The sequence below is a fragment of the Drosophila arizonae genome, chromosome 3 (genome assembly GCF_054131065.1).
Source record: "Drosophila arizonae isolate 15081-1271.41 chromosome 3, UAZ_ARI_1.0, whole genome shotgun sequence".
In the NCBI taxonomy this organism is placed as follows: Eukaryota; Metazoa; Arthropoda; class Insecta; order Diptera; family Drosophilidae; genus Drosophila; species Drosophila arizonae.
The window spans coordinates 20671862-20692500 of NC_142923.1; the positions used below are offsets into that span (position 1 = coordinate 20671862).

The 20639-nt window shown below is 32.3% G+C and overlaps 1 protein-coding gene across 4 annotated transcripts in view; it reads right to left on the reverse strand.

Annotated features, from left to right (window-relative positions):
* raw (NDT-like domain-containing protein raw) overlaps nt 1-20639 on the reverse strand; it is a 32923-nt gene that overhangs the window by 10371 nt on the left and 1913 nt on the right. The window contains exon 2 of one of the 4 annotated variants that reach the window (XM_089463859.1): nt 14773-15497. The exons of 1 other annotated variant lie outside the window; for it this stretch is intronic. In XM_089463859.1, coding sequence (XP_089319985.1) covers nt 14773-15335 — 563 coding nt within the window. In that variant the 5' untranslated portion in view covers nt 15336-15497. Of the gene's footprint in view, nt 1-14772; nt 16512-20639 lie in introns of all 4 variants that reach the window. 2 more of the 4 variants (XM_089463858.1, XM_089463857.1) reach the window with 2 other exon arrangements.

Sequence of the window (20639 nt, forward strand, 5' to 3'; positions counted from 1 at the left end):
GCAAACGGAAACAGAAGCAAATCGAAAGAATTATTATTCGCTATGATAACGTCACGAAAATATAGTAAAACATACTTGTATTTATATTGTATTTTCTTATATAAACACATTTTCTTTACCATAAATATATGAGTAAGAGGGCTCTACGTGCTTTAGATAGCGTGGCCCATATATGAATCAGTTGAGTCAATCTATAAGGCATTCGAGGCCTATAGCTGCGCGATAACAAATCAAAAGAAATGCAATCTCTTTTTTAATTTTTTGATAGTAAGAGCCATAAAAACTCTAAGACGTCATATATCGTAATTAAATACTTTACAATATCATACTTCATAGCAACCAGACATAGCCTGATGATCTGTTCATTTTTATGGTATTTTTATGGGGGCGTGACAGCAGTTAGCTCTCACATTAGCACTTACATGTTCGTAAACACAATAAGTTGGCTTGTGTCATTCACCCAATATCTAAGATCTAATTGTCATTATAATCAAATCTTAACAATTCATTAAAATTCTCGATTATCATCAAGTACTTTTCCAGTTAAAAACATGTAAATTTAATTGAATATAGTGATAAATTACTGTATGATAATCCAGATAGTCAACTGAAGATAGAAACAAGTTCTCATTATCATATAATGATTTTAAAATGCTGAAATCTTATCCGGCTAACGATGATTTGCTTACCCTGTTTGTCTTATTTAACTGTGAGTAATAAGTAATATTATAATATCCATTTAATATTGGATAAAAGTCTTAGTTTCACATGTATCTCGTATTCGAATTTATCTTCTACCCTTATCCGCGCTTATCCGAGTCGTAATTTCACTTGGCTACTTAGTAATAAATGTCATTAAATATTTAAATTTTAACTTGTGTTGTCAGTAGGGTTTATCAAGCAAAACAACTGTTAAAGCTAAATGAATGTGAATGATAACTAATCTAAAATTATAAATCAAATTAATTTGTCTATTTATGTCAATAGCTTATCCGTACAGCATACTAGCAGCGGATAAGCGTCATTTAGCATAAAATGGATCGTTTATAATGTTTAAAGCACATGAACACATCCGCAAATGATAAAAATTTAAATAAGCAAAAAATATGTTGCTGCAAATGCAATTTTCCTGTTGGCCCGGGGCCAAATCAAATGACGTTTCAGTCATAACAAAAGAAGAAAAACAATTATATAGAAATAAAAAGTTAAATATTACAATAAAAAGAATGAGAAGATTTTGTAGAAAATAATGAAACTGCATAAATGATTTCATTGACCCACGCGCGACTGCCTTACAAATGAGTAATAAACAATTTCCGAATGCAATTAAGCAAGAGACAAATGTACATTGAACTTTAAGTGACGCTGATGAGCCAGCGCATGATCAAGATGATTATCATCAGCTTGATGATGATGATGTTGGTGCTGTCTCATGTTGCATGTCATACCAAACAGGCAAACAGACAGAATGAGCGGCTGACGAAGTGCAGAGCGTAAAAACTATATAAACAATAGGCGCCTAAACAAATCACTGAGCACACATTTAAATTTAACAGCTTGTAAATTAAATCACAAGGCACACACTCACACACAAACGCACACACACACACACACGTGCTTAGTGAGCAAAATATTTGCATACAAATCTGCAAAACAACATGCCGCTACACATGTCAAATAGCGCTGAGCTTTGGTCTGCCTTATGTAGATGAAGATTAATCAGCGGACAACTATGTCAGCTGGCAATCAACACCAAGATGACCGACTTTCATAATACTCTGTATTTATTTGAATTTTTAAAATTACAAATAATTTGAATTGAAGATCTAGTTCGCATGGTTGCCTATTATTTGATCTGATATAAATTAAATAAATTTTAATTTACATAATACTAATAAATTTAATGCTAATGTTAAATACAGCTTTTTTTAAATTACTTTTTTTTTTTTTTTTTTTTTTTTTTTTTTAACTTAAATATTGAAGAGCATTCAGAAATAGGTTCTTGAAACTCTCAACAGAAACTCAAAAAAATCGTTTATGCCTTTTTATATATGTATATAGCTTCCAGACTTCTTATTACTTGTAAGATTTAAATATATTATATGGGTAAATAAGCTTGTACAGCTTCCGTCATTTGCAGACAAAGAACATTTAACAGCGAACAACTTCAATATACTACATCAATAATGTGTTAAGTACAGGGTATATGGAAAAAGCTGCCGCGTAAAAAGTAAAAAAATAAGAGGAAAAATATATTTATGTATATTGAACAAGAGGTGTGTTGGATTTGTTTGCACAACACTCGTGGCGCCCGGGCCGCCGCTCAGCTACAGGTAGTCAGCCGCCCGCTGGCTGGCCCGCAGTTTACAGTTTACCTTAGCCAGATTGCAGCTGCTCAGCAGCGCTGACGACTTGATTCAATAGAGTACCAACACACGCGCAAATCTACTAACTCATACACACACACACAGCCATAGTCTGACAGCCGTACGCTTTCAAAGCAATAATCGATGATGAGGTCATAACTAATAATAAAAATGACGCCGCTCTGAGAGCGAAGCACATGGCAAAAGCCATAAGAGCAAAGAGCACCAATGAGCAGAGCAGGAAATAGCGTAAAAGAACTTTGCAAGCAAGCGCTCGCCTGCTCGTTCGCTCTCTCTCTCACACTTTTGCATTGAGTGTGTTGACATGGAAGGCAGAGAACTCAGTGGAAGACGAACTCTTCCTCTCAGAGAGCGCAACAGCTGTTTATGGTGGGCCCGATTTTTGAGGCCAAACAATGATTTTAGTTGCAGTTTTCATTTATATATATATTTGTTTTTTTTTTTGTTTTTTTTTTTTTTTTTGTTTTTTGTTTAGCACCTTCACTTAAGAATGCCTCATGTTTATATTTATTTAATAAGTGTCGCAACTTAAACGTTATCACATCGAGAGCTGATATCAGCGCGTGTGACGTCATGTCACGTTGCTCTTTGAACTTTCAACTACTTATCGCATATCTTTCATACAGATATCCCTCAGAGCTCAGAACGTCTATTTCACTACTGTCATTTCGCTCCGTCAATAAATCAAAGCCTTAATACCCTAATGGGAGCTAACGAGAAATGCTAGCTCGACATATGGCAAGGAATGTAGGTGTAGCTAATCAATCGGTCTCGTTGAGTGCATGAACGTGTGCCAATGGAATTTTATCTAGTTGCTAATGGTTTGGCAATATTCAAAACAGTGAAGTTATGAACCCAGCCTAGATAAAGTAAGAATTTGAAATATATCCAAGAAGCAAACTCAAAATATAATTCTAATAAACTTTTCCTTCTTACATATTTGAAAAAATATATTTTTTAGTATAAAATATATTTTCATTGTTTAAGAAATATAATATTTTCAAAATCTTGTCAAGAATAATTAGCTTGGAATTAGTTAAAATATATTTTGTCATTTCAAATTGTTTAATTTATAAAATAATATATTTGCAGTTTTTAAATCATATAAACTGTAATCAAACAATTTAGTCGACTTAGCTTAGAATATTAAAAAAAAAAAAAATTGAATTAAATAGGAAACAACCTCTGATCTCATCTAGCCATCATATTTAACAATATTATAAAGTATTCGTCAGCAAGAAATTGCATTATTATTATTATTATTTTGTTCATTTCATATATCTTATCTGTTAAAATGTTAGGGGGCATGTCAAAAAAAACTAAAATTAAATAAGTATCTAAACATTTTATGATAAGCGCCAATCAACAAATCGAACCAACTTTAAATAAGTTAACAAACGAAAGCCTACCCCAAGTAGAAGGCATATCTGCTTAATTGCTTGTTTATTTATAACGCTGCTTTAACGCGAACTTGAGTCGCCCCCATGCCAATGCCCGTTCCCATGCCCATCCTGCCCCTTAGCCACGACTCACTTAGTACGAATGTCTGGCTAGATATCTATTTATAGACAATCGCAAACATGATTCCAACCAAACCGACCAACCAACTTGGGGGGTATTGCTTTCCCTCATTTCGGCTTTTTTTTCTTTTTGAGACAGAATGGCTTTTGTGGTTATTGACATAGAGATGACAATCAGATTTTAGCAACAACATAATGATGACAATACTAATGATCATTGTGTAGTTTGGGCTTCTGCGCTATGTTTAGACCATTGCGCGGCATTGGTCGTTGTCCTCTAACCTTTGTTTCGGCTTTAATTTCAAAGTGACATCAACATTTATTTTTAAGTTACATACATACTGGCCTGCTCTTCATATACAAATATAAATTGTTTTATTTCTTGCCCATTTTTGTATTTATTTGTGTGCCAAAAATTGTAGCGCAGCGTATGATATCACTTATGGCTCGTAATTTGTTTTGTTTTTGATTCTCTGATTTTTTTGTTGGTTCAAGCGTTTCTTCTGCTCTTTCTCTGTTTCTTAGCTCTTTGTCAATCACAACTACATTTGATTGTAGCCGCAATCTAATCTAAGCAATATAGCTTTTTATGTCAGCTGCTCGTACCGGCAAAACCTTCTTCTTCTTGTTTTTTTTTTTTTTTTGGGGTCGACCTTGGCGCAGTCATTGATGGTTTATATAAATATAATGTACATATATAAATTGATTGGATTATTTTGTCTATACACAGCTGGTCAAGCACTTCGGTTCCCTTCCAGGAATTGGGTTTGTTTGGATTTGTTGGCGGAAAGGGCAAACGCCAGCATTGCTCCCTTAAATACAATTGATTCAATCGAATTTAAATACGATTTGCCATTGATTCATGATAAGCAAACATTTTCACTTTAAGGAAATGGTTGTTCCACATAAAACACATAGCAAAATTATGCTTTCGAGGATTTTTAGCCGTACAAAATAATTGCGAAAAATTGAGGAATAAACGATTAAACGAAAAGAAACTAATTTTTGAATTTTCTTTAAACTAAGAATTATTGGCTTAAACAAATTTTTATGTGGAGCAAGCATTGTCTTTCACTCAAATAAATTATATTTCAAGCCCAATTAACCTTTATTAAAAATGTAATATGAAAAAATATTTGCAATATTGTGCTGTTTGTATTAAATAAATTTTAAATAATTTCAATGATATGAAATAATTGATGGATTTAAAAAAAATTTTTTTTTATTTTTTTATTTAACGATTCAAAAAGTCTTTATAACAAATTATAGACCGATTTATATTGATTAAATTTGCTGTTTAGCTATTATTAAACAATTTGTTTACATACAAAATTTTATTATGAAATTATTAACGATTATTTTAATAAAATTATTTGCGATCCCCGAAATCGGAATAAATAAAATAAATATTTATATATTTCAAAGTTACTAAATGCAAGAAATATGTAAATGAAGCTACACACTTTTTCATAGCTATCATAAAATCGAATATCCAATAGAGAAAAGCTTTAAGATCGTGGGTTGTTGGAAAATATTATTTATGCTTTCTATAAGTCTGTATCAAATTACGCGCTTATATTGAGTGGAAACTTAAGACATATTAATGTATGTGACCTGAGTATGACAATATGTCATAAAAATGAAAGAGAAAAGAATTTGATTAAATGACCAAAAAACATATACATAAGTATTACCATATAAAAAACGTTTTTAAAGTGAATAATATAATATGTAGACCACAAGCTGCTTACCAAGTCACCAATGATGCTTTACTCTTGGGATGACAACTATTACTTTAATTATTTATTTTTTATTTCATTAGGAAGCAGTCAGGGGTCATCTGATATAATAATTTAACCACAAACTTTGACTATTGATATATTCTTTATTATTCTTTTTATGTATATGGAATCATATCAAATACACCATATCACTATTTTGAAGCAACAAAAGCAATATCATTTTTTTTATTTTAAAAACTTTATTCTGAGTGGAACAAAAACGCGCGAAATCGTAAATACTCAAGTAGAAAACGTAAATTTTTAGATCGAGAGCGTTACCGCGCAATAGAAGCGATCGCACGGCCAACTGAATATCGAATGCGCTTGCAATGCATTATCGGGAAGTCGCAAACCCCTATTAAAAAATAGAAACAACAACCACACTGCAAAATGTACTCAATGAAATGCCGATTAAAGTAAGATGGTGGTGAATATGTTTCCCTCTTTTTTTAATGGCGCACGAATTTTGATGTCATGGCAAGAATTGTTTACACTGAAACGGCGATGGCGTATGTTTGGATTAGACATAGATATACATACATATACATATAAATATGTGAGTATTTATAGACATTACAAGGCAGCGCTTCGTTTAATATTGTGTTAAATTACTAATTAAGCGAACCACTCAAGCATTGCCCTCCAGAGAGAGAGAGAGAGTGAGAGAGAGAGAGAGAGAGGGGAGTGTGGGAGAGTAGTTTTCTTGTTCTCTCTCTCCCCCTGACTGGAGCAATGTTACGGCCTGTTGCCATTTGATGATGTCATGAATTATCGGCTTCTGATTGAAAGTATCGATAGTCGACCCGGTCGAGCCAACGGCCGTCGGTTTAGAACAAAGACACCCCGTCAAAAAGCCCACAGAGATTGTCTGTCACATGCTATGAAATGAAGTTGTCATCGCTACATTTGGACGCTGTCGTCGTCATTTAGCTACTCCCCCATATATATAGACACACATACATTTAGCTGGCGGAGTACGTCAATTTCGATTTTAAAGCACGCTATATAGGCTCAACAGTTCGTTGGCTAGTTATGAGGTCAACATTTCAAAAATAAATGGGTTACATGTGCCACAGCAAAAGAATTAGTATACCACGCTTCAATTCTGAATGAGTATGTTTGTGTGTGAGTGTGCGTGTATGTGTGTGGGCGCATCGAATGTTGCTAATATCAAGTCAGCAATATGAAACCAAAGGCAAAAGAAAGGTAATTTGCGTAAGGTTAGTGAACAAGTTAACTATGTACGAGTTTTGATGTTAAAATATACCCTGTAATTTATTTATGTGTTGTCGAGAACATTTTAATTTTATTTGGGTAGCATTAGTTGTTTAAGTTAAGATCAAGGTGAATTTTTAGTGAAGATAAAGACGGCTTAAATAAATAGTTACCCTATAAAATTGATTAAAAATATAAAGAAAAACTTAAGGCTTTCATAAAAAAAATTGACAACAAAATATGCCTTAAATATAATTTTTAAAAATCTAAAATTTATTTAAAAATATTTTCTTTCTACTTTACAGAGCATCTGTTCGTCTGTCAATTGCAATTCTCAATAGATTAATTGATTTGTCTTCTTCTTCGTCTCTCAGGTGAAACATTCAAAGTGAGTCAGTTGCGTGTGTTGCATATGGATCGATCTCAGCTGTGAGCGCTGAGGTCATTTGCAATCGCAGCAGCAGCATTTCAATTAAACGAATATTTGTATTGAGATGGAAGTGAATGCGGCAGGTGTTGCCAGGTGGGTGTGTGTGTTTGTGTGTGTGACTGTATTCAAAGTCTATTCGGTATTAGAGCTTTAAAGCTGTAATGACTAATAAGGGCAGAGTCGAAAGCTTGAACAGTTAAGGCAAGAGCGGCACTCTTTAATTTATTGAATGCAGCAAACCAAGCCATGATCATTATCATGATCATAGAATGAGATCATATCTGTACACAAAATGGTACAGTCACGCATTTTACATAGATTACTCAGAATTTAATGCTTGGCTGGATGAATAATCGGCTGGGAAAAATATTATAGACAGCCAGGTCAAAAGCCATCATTGTTCATTGTTCTTTGTGACCAAATGTGAGCACAAAATATTAAACAGAATGCCTGAGCTAAGGGAATAAGTTACAAAACCTTTAGAAGCTTGATTTTGCATATTTGTCATGTCGGATAACTTCTTATAAATTATCCGATCTTATCCGCCATACAAAAAACGCTAAATCTCCCAATTATATTACTACCAATCCTTGAAAACCCCTCTCACATATTCAACTGCCATATGTTTACGCCTTAAGAGCATTTAGCTACTGTCTTTAAGCACTATTCGATATTTCTTTGGGACGAAAGAGAAAAAAAATGCTCTAAGAAGAAAATCTTATTAAAATTGGGCTACTGACACGTCTATACACGTCAATCATAAAATGCAGAATAATCGCAGAAGCTTAGCCAAAACTGACAGCAAGCCGAAAACGCCTCCATACGAAATAAATTCGATAAACTTTTATGTTTTGTTTGAATTTGTAGCTTGTTTCAATTTTTGTGGCGCTCACATGATTTAAACGCATTTTTGTTTAATATTATATTATTCATATATATTTTTGTTTTTTTGCATTTATTTCTTGTTGTACAAAATATTTACGATTGTGTTTGCTAATTTGTGGCGATTATTTGCTTTGCAAATTATGAAGTAGCCTCGGCCCTCAATTTTCACACTTTCTTTCTTTCGACTTGTCGAATCTTATTTTTAGAAATGCTTTTAATTTTAAAGCAAAGTCATACAAAAAATTTGTTAAACAATAATTTTGCCTATGCTCTTTTTCGTTTCTTCTTTATTTTACTTTTCTGTTTATACAAACGATGGCACTGAGCAACTCTTCGCGCAGACCATGAAAATCAAGTGCAATGCAAGAGCATAAACAAAACTGATCTATGGCCATGGCTGTGGCTATGGAATGTGTGTGTGTCTGCTAAAAATAGAGAATACAACCATTTTTGAAGACTATAAAAATGCACAAATTTACAAACACACATAAGTATATGATGTATTGAAATGGCACGAAGTCTAAACATTGAATATCATAAAAAATGGAAAAACAGCAAGATAAAGCTGTTAAATTTAGCAAATATTTAAATTACTTCGTGAATTGCTGCTATAAAATGTAAGTTTGGGTTGTTGGTTGAATGAAAACATATATGAAAATTAATCAAATAAAATCCGTCTATATTTAAGAATTTGTATATTATTTAAAAATATTTATATATTAAAAAAAATGTTTAATTCAAGCAGATATTGCAAACATATAAATATTGTTTACAATAATTAATAATTTAAATTTTTTATGAATAAAAATCGTCAGTTAAAATGTATTAAGAGAATCAAGTTTAATATATAAAATAAATATATTATATCGAAAGCAAATAATTTAAATAAATTGCCGGTCCATTCTTAAAATGGACACTAACAACAATTCAATATCTCAAAATTGTTTTTATTTTTTATGGCACTTACTTTTGCCACACCAAATTAGCTCCATTAAATTAAGCAAATAGTCAACAATAGCAATTATGTGTCTTATAAATATATAAAACTTTGTTAGTTTATTTGACTTGCCGATCTAGTCACTTAATTGTCTTTGTTTATAATTGATAAAAGTTTCGCCTTGACTTCATAATACCCATTGTTTGCCTGGATCTAGTTGTGTGTGGAATAGGTGACACCATAGTGTAGGCATCAAAATAGCGTATAACGCTCATCTATTGGCTATATAAGACACCGACATTGTTAACATTATCGATTTGCTATCATACAAATATAAATATATATTTGCTAAGCACTTTGGCTTAAGGCGTCAGTCAACTTGGCCTTTAGCTATATTACGTATACGTAATAAGTGTGTAGGAAAGACCTTCATAAGTAGTTGGCATTATTTTTAGCTAACTGCAGCTGTGTTTGTACAAATTCTTTTCGCTATTCCAATTTGTTATTAATAAACAATTTACTCAATTGCTAAGGCATATTGGAGAATATCTTCTTGAATTTGTTTGATAAATTCAGTTTTCTTCATTCTATTTGGAAATTTGTGAAATTTTTGCTACTTATTTATTTCGTCTGCTGCGAAATTGTTTACTACATGTTTCGTAATGGAGGCGTTTGTGGAAAATCTGAATGAATAATAAGTATATGCACACATTTGTTTATAAAATGCATTTTTCCACAACATTAATTATTATTTATTAGCAAACGTGCCGCGATTCCGCAATGACCGGGCGCAATTGTGTGAAAATTGAGTGGCAGTCGAAACCATTTGGCTAATCGATTTTATTTTTAACAAAAAAACAATCATGGAAAATACATGAATAAAATATATGAATATATACATATATCAAAAATATTTAAAGATGATAAAGCAGAGCTAAAGTTTATATCAATTAACTTGGGCAAAAGCCCAATGATTAATGAATATAATTTTATCCGTTGAGTAACTGGGAACTATATAAGCTTCACAATTTTTAAATAACAAAAAAAAAAAAACAATTGAATGTATTGCATACAACAACCGGATATATTATTCGTTTCTATCCGATAATATATATTTCTCAAAAATCGCCTTTTAACATTATCCGAATCGACATATATTTGAATTTAATATTAATTAAATATAATCTGGATTCGAACCAGTTTAAGGTGTAAATTTGTGTGCTCAACAATGTGTTAATGCCAACTGCATGAATAAGCATATGGGATAAATTAGCCAAACTTATCTAAATACTCAAGATGTGTTTATGACAATTTGCATAGCTTTTAATTTTTGACACTATCTACAATAAAATGAATTTTTTATAATTTAGATAATTATGGATAATTATGTGACTAAGCTTTTGGTGTGAATTTTTAATGTTGAAGCTACAATTAAAAGTGGGATAGGTATATAGTAGTTGATGTGAAATTCTCTAGAGTTAATTAAATGATCACGCCTTTTAAAACTACAGAAATAAATTACTTTTCCTAGCCGCCAGATAATTAACATAATGGCTCCAGTGGCAACTAATAAAGACTTTGTTATTATATGAAAATTATTTATTATCTTCCCATGCAGTCGTACTTATAATGGATTCCTAGCTATACTTATATCTATATATATATATATATACGAATGACCATATGAATATGTTTGGACTCTATGTCATAATCAAGTTAAAAATAAAGCATAATATCACGACGCAAAAAGTCATCAAACACAAGTACTTATAAACCCAAAGCGATAAATGCAGTTCGTATAAACGATGCGGAATAAAAAACAAAACAAAAACAACAACAAAACTGAATTGGATTGCATAAAGAAAAAGGAATAGTTGATGGCATAAAACAATTGACAAAAGAATGCGGCAGTTTTTTCTTTATTTTTTTCGCTAAATTGAAGTGCTTCTGATAAAGTCATAAAAAATATACATACATATATATGTACATATATCTAAAGATATATGTAAGTGCGGCCTTTGAGCGCGGTCAATGCGTGATTTATTGATGCAGTAATAAAATGAATGAAATTGAAACATCAAAAAAGCGACAATGACCGCAGTCAGTTGGTGATCAATGTTCTGGCTTGCAGCAATTGAATTAAAGCGACATTCAAATACAACAACAACAACAATATGTAATTAATAATGAAACGCAACGCAACTCTTTCAATTTAACAGCCTTTGTGCGTGTGTGTGTGTGTTCTGTCCACAATATATTTTAATAGCCGCAGCTCTGTGATTTATGTGCTTAAATTAGCTGCGGCCGTTTTCACGTTCCAGTTGCAAAAGCACACAAAAAGCGTTAAATTTCACCAAACATTTGGCTTGAAGTAAGTCTGGGTGTGTGTGTATGTGTGTGTGAATCCACACAATTCACAACAAATGTGAATGCATTCACCTAGAAAACCTATTTGCAAATGAATAACACGTGTGCCGCAGTCTGCAAGAAGGTCAAACGAATCACGAATTATAGCAACAATAAAACGAAACCAAGTCAGACGCTCAAATTCAATTTGCCAATGCATAAAGCAAAGACAAAGGCCCGCTCTATTGGTCCAAAGTCGTAAAAATCATTTAATTAACCGAATTTTCTCAATGCTCAACGTATGAAATACCCGTACTAACAGATTTATTTATATGAAATCTATTAGAAAGGAAAGGGTGGCTAATTAAAACTACATTTACTTTTAAAGCAAGGATTAATATAGTCTTTAATTTCGAGCAGAAAATCAATTGTTGTTAAAAGTATATTTAAAGTAAAATTTAAACATATTTTGTCAATTAAAATAAATTGTATATTTTTAAAAGTAGAATAAAGATATATTTTATATACTTAATTTATTTTCAAATATATTTTATATATTTTTGAAAAAAAAAAAATATTTTTTTATATTTTTACAAGTGACATAAACATGTACTTTCCATAATTAACAAAATATGTTGAACGAAATATTAATGCACCAATAAAATTATTTAATATTAATTGATACATATGCGATTCTTGAAAGAGTTAATTTAGGCTTCTGTCAACAAAGTAATCACGTAATCTTCTATTTGATATATATTCATTTAAAATTTTTAACAATTTGTAATATTAAGTATACGCACGCGTATACGTAACTTGTTATACCAGCAATAAATACACAGTTAATAATTTGCCTATAATTTTCATTGAATTCTAAACACGCAAGATATTTTAGCCCTGCTGACTGAAGCAATAATAAGTGTGGCATATTATTGGTTCGGGTATCTAATAGTCGGGCTACAGTGAATAACTCGCTTGCTCCAAACAATTGTCAGCGCCGCGGGCACAATAAATATGTTATGAAAACGACAATTTGTCGGCTGACTTATGACTTTATCAAATGCAAATTGTGACAAGAAATATGTATAGATATATTGCACAGTTTGGTGTTTACAGCATTTAACATTTTAATACATTGTTATTGTTGTTCATTTAAAAACAATTTATTTTGGCAATAACAAAAATAAAATATAATAAATAAAAATAAAAATAAATATATATGCATATATATATGCAACTCACGCGCGCTGGCAAGAGATCAAGTTCATTGAATTTTCACATTGGCGACAAATTGAATATAAAATTTAAATAAAAATAAATGTAAAAGCACAAAAGAAATGTCTTTGCTCTGTGTGAAACGAGATAAAAGCAGCGAAAAGATCGCCTTGTCATTTAATTGAATATATTTAGTGTTGTGCACGGCGTTGCGAGAGTTCGCAAAAATCAAATATATACACATATATAATATATAGTATATATTAAACAAAATATATAAAGCATTTTAAAATAACGATGACAAAATCGCGCTCGCTGTATTTTTGTGCAACAAAACAAAAACCGCTAAAACAAGACAAGAGAGGAAGATGTATTGGTTTTGAAAGAATTTTTGTTATTTTTATTTATGTTATTTTTTATTTATTTTGTTTTGCCTTATTTTGAGGGGCATTCGCCCAGGAAGGCGGCAGCGCAATTAGATTAGAGGCGTGGCCATAATTCATGTGTTGTCTCGGCCGCCCATGTAATTAATCACGGTTTATGTCATGAATATCAAGCAGTTAGTGCCCCAAACATGACTGAGCGGATAAGCTGAATATATTATCCGCTGCTCTTTGGCGGCAAATTGGATAAAAGTGATTGTAGATATAGATAAAAGTGTCTAAGATAAACATATTTAAATAACATACATATATGGTTATATATATATTTTCGCATATATCTTAAATAAAATAAAATATATTCCTTGTTCAGCGGATAAAAGCAAATTTGTCAACAGAACAATGTATAGCTTTTATAGAGCTGCTACGGATAAACAGAAATTTTTTGAAATGATTTATAAAATACGAGATTTAAGTGAATCTACGGCTGTAAGCTATCTGTCTCTCGTTTATGAAATTTATGAGTGGGACAGTTTGAATACAAAAAGTTAACACTATTTCAACCAAAAACGTGTATTGGTAGAAATTCTGGATTACTTGCAGTTATCCAATCAACACCTTTTTACACTTAGGGTAGTACCTAGTCGAGCATTCTTTTGTTATTGCATTCCTATTTAATTCAAGCTCATTATTAGCCAATTACGCTATAATCAACAAATAACTTTACATTGTGTAAAGCTTCGGTTGCTATTGTTGTAATGCATTCATATTATAGAAAAAATGCATCAACAAAAGATATAGATAGATTTATCCGCCATTATCCGTCATTAAACGTCTTTGTTATTTATATGTGGTTCATTCATAGCATATGACGCCATACAAATAAAATTTGAAAGCCCATAAATTATGGTAACACTTTATAAATATTTATACCGATGCGATTGCCTATTGAGACCTTGAACAATTGAAGAGAGTTTGACCTATGTACTAAGAAGACATTGAAAGCGCTTCAAAAGGAACTATACAAATCGTAAATTTATGCTTAATAGATAAATATTGGCTGAGATAAAAGCTAGAGAATGCTCAAAGTTCAATTGTGGGTGTGTCTGACAAAATAGAGCAATGAATTTGGCAAGGCAAAAGCTCTTGGATAATCGTCTGGGAAAATACTAAAGATAAGGGCTAGATAAGATTACAGGTTATGAATCGAAAAAAGAGGTTGCAAGTACGACGACTATTTTATATAGGATGGTGAAATAAATGCTTTGTGGAATATTCAGTGTGAATAAGGGTTAAATAAGTTAATAAATTAATTTTCTTAGAGATAAATTTTAATTTGATAAAGTTATATGTATATTGCATTAAAAATGTTTTCCTTATATATCAAGAACTTATTATTTTGTATATTTTTTATGCACTAAAAAAATATTTGATTCATATATTTAAGTTTTTTTTTTTTTTTTAAATTTATGTATTGTATAATAAAAAAAATTAGTAAAAAGTCTGTTTTCATATTAGTTCATATAAGTATATAGTATATTTGCTTAATTCAAATGTTAGCCACAGCTTAAATTAATATAATACAGTTCAATTTTCATTTTGCACCAAGCACCAAGCAAGTTAGTAAAAAATAGAAACAAATAAATAAAGAAAACTGAAAATTGAAATAAACATACCCAAAAAACAATTGCGTTATTTGCGCTGGCGTCTGGCAGATATTGTGCACGTTCAGGGTGCGGGGGCGGGCGAACAGCATGCTCGAGTTGTTGCCCAACAGATTGGGCAGACAGGCAGCCTCCGCTATGATGGCCGACGTTGAGTTGCTGCGCAGCGTTGTATAGGCGCGCAGTTGATCAACATTTGCAGCATTTGCCGCAGCAGCAGACGTGGAGCGCAGCTCGACAGCTGTTGTTGTTTCCTCTAGGGTCTCGACCAAGTCTTCAGCTGAATCCAGCTGCATGGGCTGACTGTTGTTGTTGTTATTGCTGCTGCTGGTGTTGTTGTTGTTAGTTTTACTGCGCAGCTTGTTGTAGACATTATTGTTGTTGTTGTTGTTGTTGTGATTGTTGCGATTGTTGTTGATGAGATTTGGTATTTTGGCGCGTTGATTGTTGCTTCGATTGTTGCCGACAATCGCTTGTGTTGCCATTGTGCTGCTGGCGTTGTTGTTGTTGCTGCTGCTGCTGCTGGTGCTGTTGAAGCGTTGTTGCAGACGCATTTTGGATAATTTGCTGCGCATTGAATAAATAATTTAAACGCTTCGGCTTGCTGACTTAGTGCCAAACATTTCACCAGTGGTTTCCTTTTGTCTTTTGATTATTTTTATGCTTTTTGTTTATTGTTGTGTTGCGACGCCGGCGACAACATTTCACAGAGCTGCAGCGCTGCCTTTCGCTTTCAACTAAAGAATTTTTGTGTTGCGCAAAATAGAAAATAAACTGAGTTTTTTTTTTTTTTTTTGTTTAGAAAGAATGAAACCAAAACAAAATGTTGATAAGCTTTTGTTAAATATTGTGAATAAAATATGCGTATATGTGTGTGTATATTTTCAAGTCACTTATTTGTTGTTTTCTTTAGCAACTGTGTGGGCGTGTGCACCTTGACAAATATTTGTGTGTAAATATTTGGCTTTGCTTTTCAATTTTTGTTATTTTATTTTGTTATTTTTTTTGCGCGCTGCAAATTAATTTCTTTTATATATTTGTTTTCTTATATAAATTTAGAAATGATTTTATACAGACATAGGTATGCGTGTGTTTGTATATAAATATTTTGAACGAACGGAAATTGCCTCACACACAACGTACACACGCGAATAGCACTCGAAAGCGTGCAGCTTTTGAAACACTGCACACACACACACACAACAAACAATGCACAGCGTTGTGAACGCGTCGAGCCAACGTTGCCGAATGATTCGCCCAGCACAACAGAGCGCGCAGAAGTACTACGCTCAGCGTCGGCCAGCGGTCGCTGCGCAGTTGCTGCTCAGCCACTATTGCTCTGAGAGCGCACGCACGTGTGTTGCCCTCTCTATGTCACTCGCTCACTGTGGCTTTCACCTATGCGAGCGCCCTCCTCCACACTCTTTATACTGCTCAACGTGTTTTATATTTGCTTTGCGCTTTTCCTTGCTAAGGTTTGCTGCTGTTGTTTTTCAAAACAATCATTCAATCAAATGCTGTCCATCTCGAACTATCTGCTCTTAGCTTACAGAGCGCGTGGGCTGCATTCGACTTGCGAAAAGTTATGTTTTTTATTTCTTATTCGGCATATTGATCGGACGTTCGATTAAATTGGTTTCATAGCAATAAGCCAGCTCGCAATTTCCAATTTGGAAGCGGCGTACAGTGGGCGAAAATGATCAATGGGTCATAAAAATATGCTTAGAGATTGTATACAAAAAAGAAAAAAGCTGTTAAATTAAAACAAAAAAAAAATATTTAAGAATTATATTAAACTATTTCAATATAAAATAAAATCGACTTAAAATACCTATTTCGAAATTAATTTATATTTTCCATAAATTTATATATCTCATTTTAACAATATAATATTAATTATTATATTTTTTTTACTTATTTTTAAAAAGGGAATCTTCTAATTTGAGCCCATCGTCCATGACTTTCTTTTCTTTTTTCTAATACGGATTTTCAAAACAAACTGTCTGGGCTCTCGACAATGAAAGTTATTATAATCAATGTGGAATCACAGTTTTTTTTCCATCTCTTTCGCATCATTATACTATGACTAACTCTTTGAACTGCTCCTAATTACAAATTATTGGGATTACTCATTGGTATTTTAGATTGTGCATACAAAAAGTAAAAACAAATAAAATTAGGCATTTTGTAGGGGCCAATGTGAGTAACAATCGGAGCCAGATAAGTTACGGCGATAAGGTCTAAAAATGGGATGTATGAGTGCAGAAAACATGGTAACAGCTGCTCCTTAAATAGGATCCACAAAACAGGTAATTCATATGCATATGAGCTGTATGCTAAGGTATTTCCGCGCAGCTAGCCAAAATATATGAGTTCATCTGATTGTCAGCAGCTGTTTGTGGGCGTGTGTGAAAGAAAGGCAAACCTAAATATATATATATATATATATATATATAAATAAATATATATGTGAGATACTATACATGACAGTCCAGATGCCAAATTTAAATACTAACAATAATTTATTGACGCCGCTAGAAAAGAGATTATGAGCGCGTGTAGGTGAATGAATACATACAACATATAGCCATACATATATCTATTTTGTGTTTAAAGAAATAAACTGGCGCAGTAGAGAGGGCGTTGCTTCAAATATTATTATGTATGTCAGGGCTTGCTCTTGGCACTTGTGCCATACGAAAGTTCAAAAAGATTTGCGCACATCCAAGCAACTATATATCTATCTATATCAATATCTATAAACACATATATAGTTTATATTATATGTATGTATGTATGTATTTTTTTTTCGGCCAAAATCATTTTTAGAGATATTGTGGATGCTGTCATGTACGCGCCTTAAATGAGCATTTTGCGATGATGCCATTTTTGTTGTGGGCTTGTTTATTAATGATCTATTGAAAACATTTAAGGAAAAAACAAAAAAAAAAAAACAAAAAACAAAAAATGAATGGACTGTGTGTTTAAGGTGAATACGTTTAAGAAAAAGCTTACACATTGTGAATTCGTTTAAATCCGGATAACAAGTGGTGCTTATACATTTGGCATACATTTAGCTGTCTGCGGATAACATAAATGTTTACCTGAATAAAATATTCTGAACGAATAATATTTGGTAGATAAACTATGTTTTAATGTACGAATAAAAATAATTGGATAAAAATACATTTGTATAAGGTGTATAAGATTAATTTCAATTGACTGGATAACACAGATGTTTTATCCAAACGAAATATTCGAAATGGATAATATATAGAAAAAAGCCTACATTAGCCTCAGACATATTCGGATAATAATATGCATGTAATGCTTATAGTTTTTGCTTGCAAGTGGATAAAATATGTATATAATGGATACTGTAAGCAAAACATTCTACGCGGATAAGATATACTCTAAATTCAAACAATCTCGGAATAAATAGTTTTAAATTTGATTCTATTTTAATAAGTTTATAATAGCCATTCTACTAACATTTGAAAAATAACGGTAAATATTCGTTTACTCATATTTGATATCGCTCACAGAAAAATTGAATGATTCATCTAATGAAGGGTAATATCGAATATCAAAATCCATATTTCCGCTTGACTGCGCCGTACATTAAAATTCGATCAAAGTTTAGCATTTAATCGTGTCAGCTAATTTGCAAGAAATTAGGCGTTTGATTAGCGCTTGGCGGCGTTTGTTTTCTGTTTTGTTTTCTTTTATTTTGGCAAGAGCTGAGTAGGTCGCAAAAGTAAGGCAATTAAACATGCAGGTATATTAGAATTAGAAATATTTAGAAATGTGTTCTAAGTATAATCCAATTTGGAAACAAGAATTGGTATGCTTGAATCTATGTTTATCATTTATCATTTATAAAGAAATATTCAATAAATTTTGTGTAAACTGCTAATTTAGCATTTAGCTTCTAAATTTCAATTCACACAAAATTAAAATTTAAATTAAATTATTAATATTTATTTTTTTTTTTTTTTTTTTACAATATTTACAAGATACATATTTATATTTATAACATTTATTAAGTCAATTAGTTAATACTTAAGTTTCTTTAGAAAATTTATAAATGCAATTAATTAAAATTTAAAAATGTATACACTCAATTAGCTAATTTTGAATTTAATAAATGTTCAACAATTAAATTTATAACTTTTTGCAAGCTCTAACAATGCATTGTAGCACCCAAAGTGTAGGGTATGAATTAGAGCAAAACTAGACCTAAATAGTTGAAAACATTTGCAAATTGGTCACGCCAAAGTAATGTAAATGACAAATACATTGGCGCCTCACCCGTCCTCTCTCTTTCCTTCTCTCTCTCTCTGTCTCACTCCCTTGCACCTGAAAGGGTACCGCGGGTGGGACCGAGGTTTGATGAGTTTGATTGGCAGTTGATTGCCGTTTGATTGACAAATTGTGCGTTTGTATGCGTTCGGAAGGTTTGGCGCCTTAATCTCGGCATTGAGCACATTCTGTTGCCTAGATATTTAAATTTCAAATATGTAGTTTTACTTGTATTTTGTATTGCGTTGTTTGACTTTGATAAGCGCTGGGTGCTTACTTTATGCGCATATTTCATGACAATTCAATCAGGCAAACCGCAAATGGACATATAGATGTGGACATATGTGTCGGAGTGTGTGCGTGTGTGTGAATAGCGATAAGTTTCTAAAAGCTAGGGCGTAGATAAAAAACCACTGAAAACAATCAAAATAAATATAACGAGAAACTTTATGCCATATTTGCATAGGCGTATGTGTGATATTTACTTAAAAAAAAAAAAAAAAAAAAAGAAGAGAGGAAGAAGAGGCGCATACGAGACGCCAGCCAGCCAAAAATGAAATACAAATTTATCGCGCGCAAACACAAACGACCTTCAGGCTTTTATGGCCAGCGCTTTGCCATTTTTGCTTACACACGATTTTATTTCCGTTTTGCTTTAATTGCATTTCACTCACTCACGCACAATTGCCGCAGTCGCCTTCCTCTTCCTTGCAGCCTTTTTCCTCAATAACTGTTATTGTCATGAATGCAATTAATTCTTTTCTTCTTGTTTACGTAGCGGCGCTCGTCCAGCATGATGAACGAGAGAGAGAGAGAAAGAGAGAGTGAGGCAGAGGCCGTTGCAGAGATGATTACAGCGCAAATAGCGCTCTCTCACGCACAATACTTCATATTCGGTCTCTCTCTTTCTTTCACTCAGGCAAGCTTAAGCAGAAGAACAACTATAAACAAAAGCCTGAGCATTGCGTTGAGCATTTTCAGCAGAGCATTTAATACTCTTCAATTGAAGTTGCCAAATTAGGAAATTAATATTAATATTTTCTCGGTCATAACAAATAATTTATTCCTACTAAAATATACATGTTTAAAATGTCAAGTCTTTAGCTTCAACAGCGGTTAGACGGACCAATATACTCGTTTCGCTTTCGTTAATGGGCATATTAGACTTGTGATGTGGTAAATGCACACAACCATAAGCAAAAATCTACAACAATTCTCTTTAAACTTGACTCTTGTTCTTGTTTCTCAAAGTCTTCAGCTGAAATTTCATAACATTACATGTTGAACAAATATTTTGATATTTTATCTCCAGCTTTTGTTTATAATCATTGTTTTCTGGTTATAGCGACTGAGATTGCAGCTGTTTCTACTTAATTGTTGTTAATGCGATAACAGAAAAATATTTATTTAATCTATTTAAGCAGAAGATACTTTATTAACTAGAAATTTTAGTTGTTTTTGCTGTTCTGTTGTTGATGTTTATTAATGAATTTCGGTGTACTTTTTTTTTTTTCTTTTTGACAAAAATATATTTACAATTTTTGTGTCGCTTGTCTGCGTATTTCCGTGTTTATCAC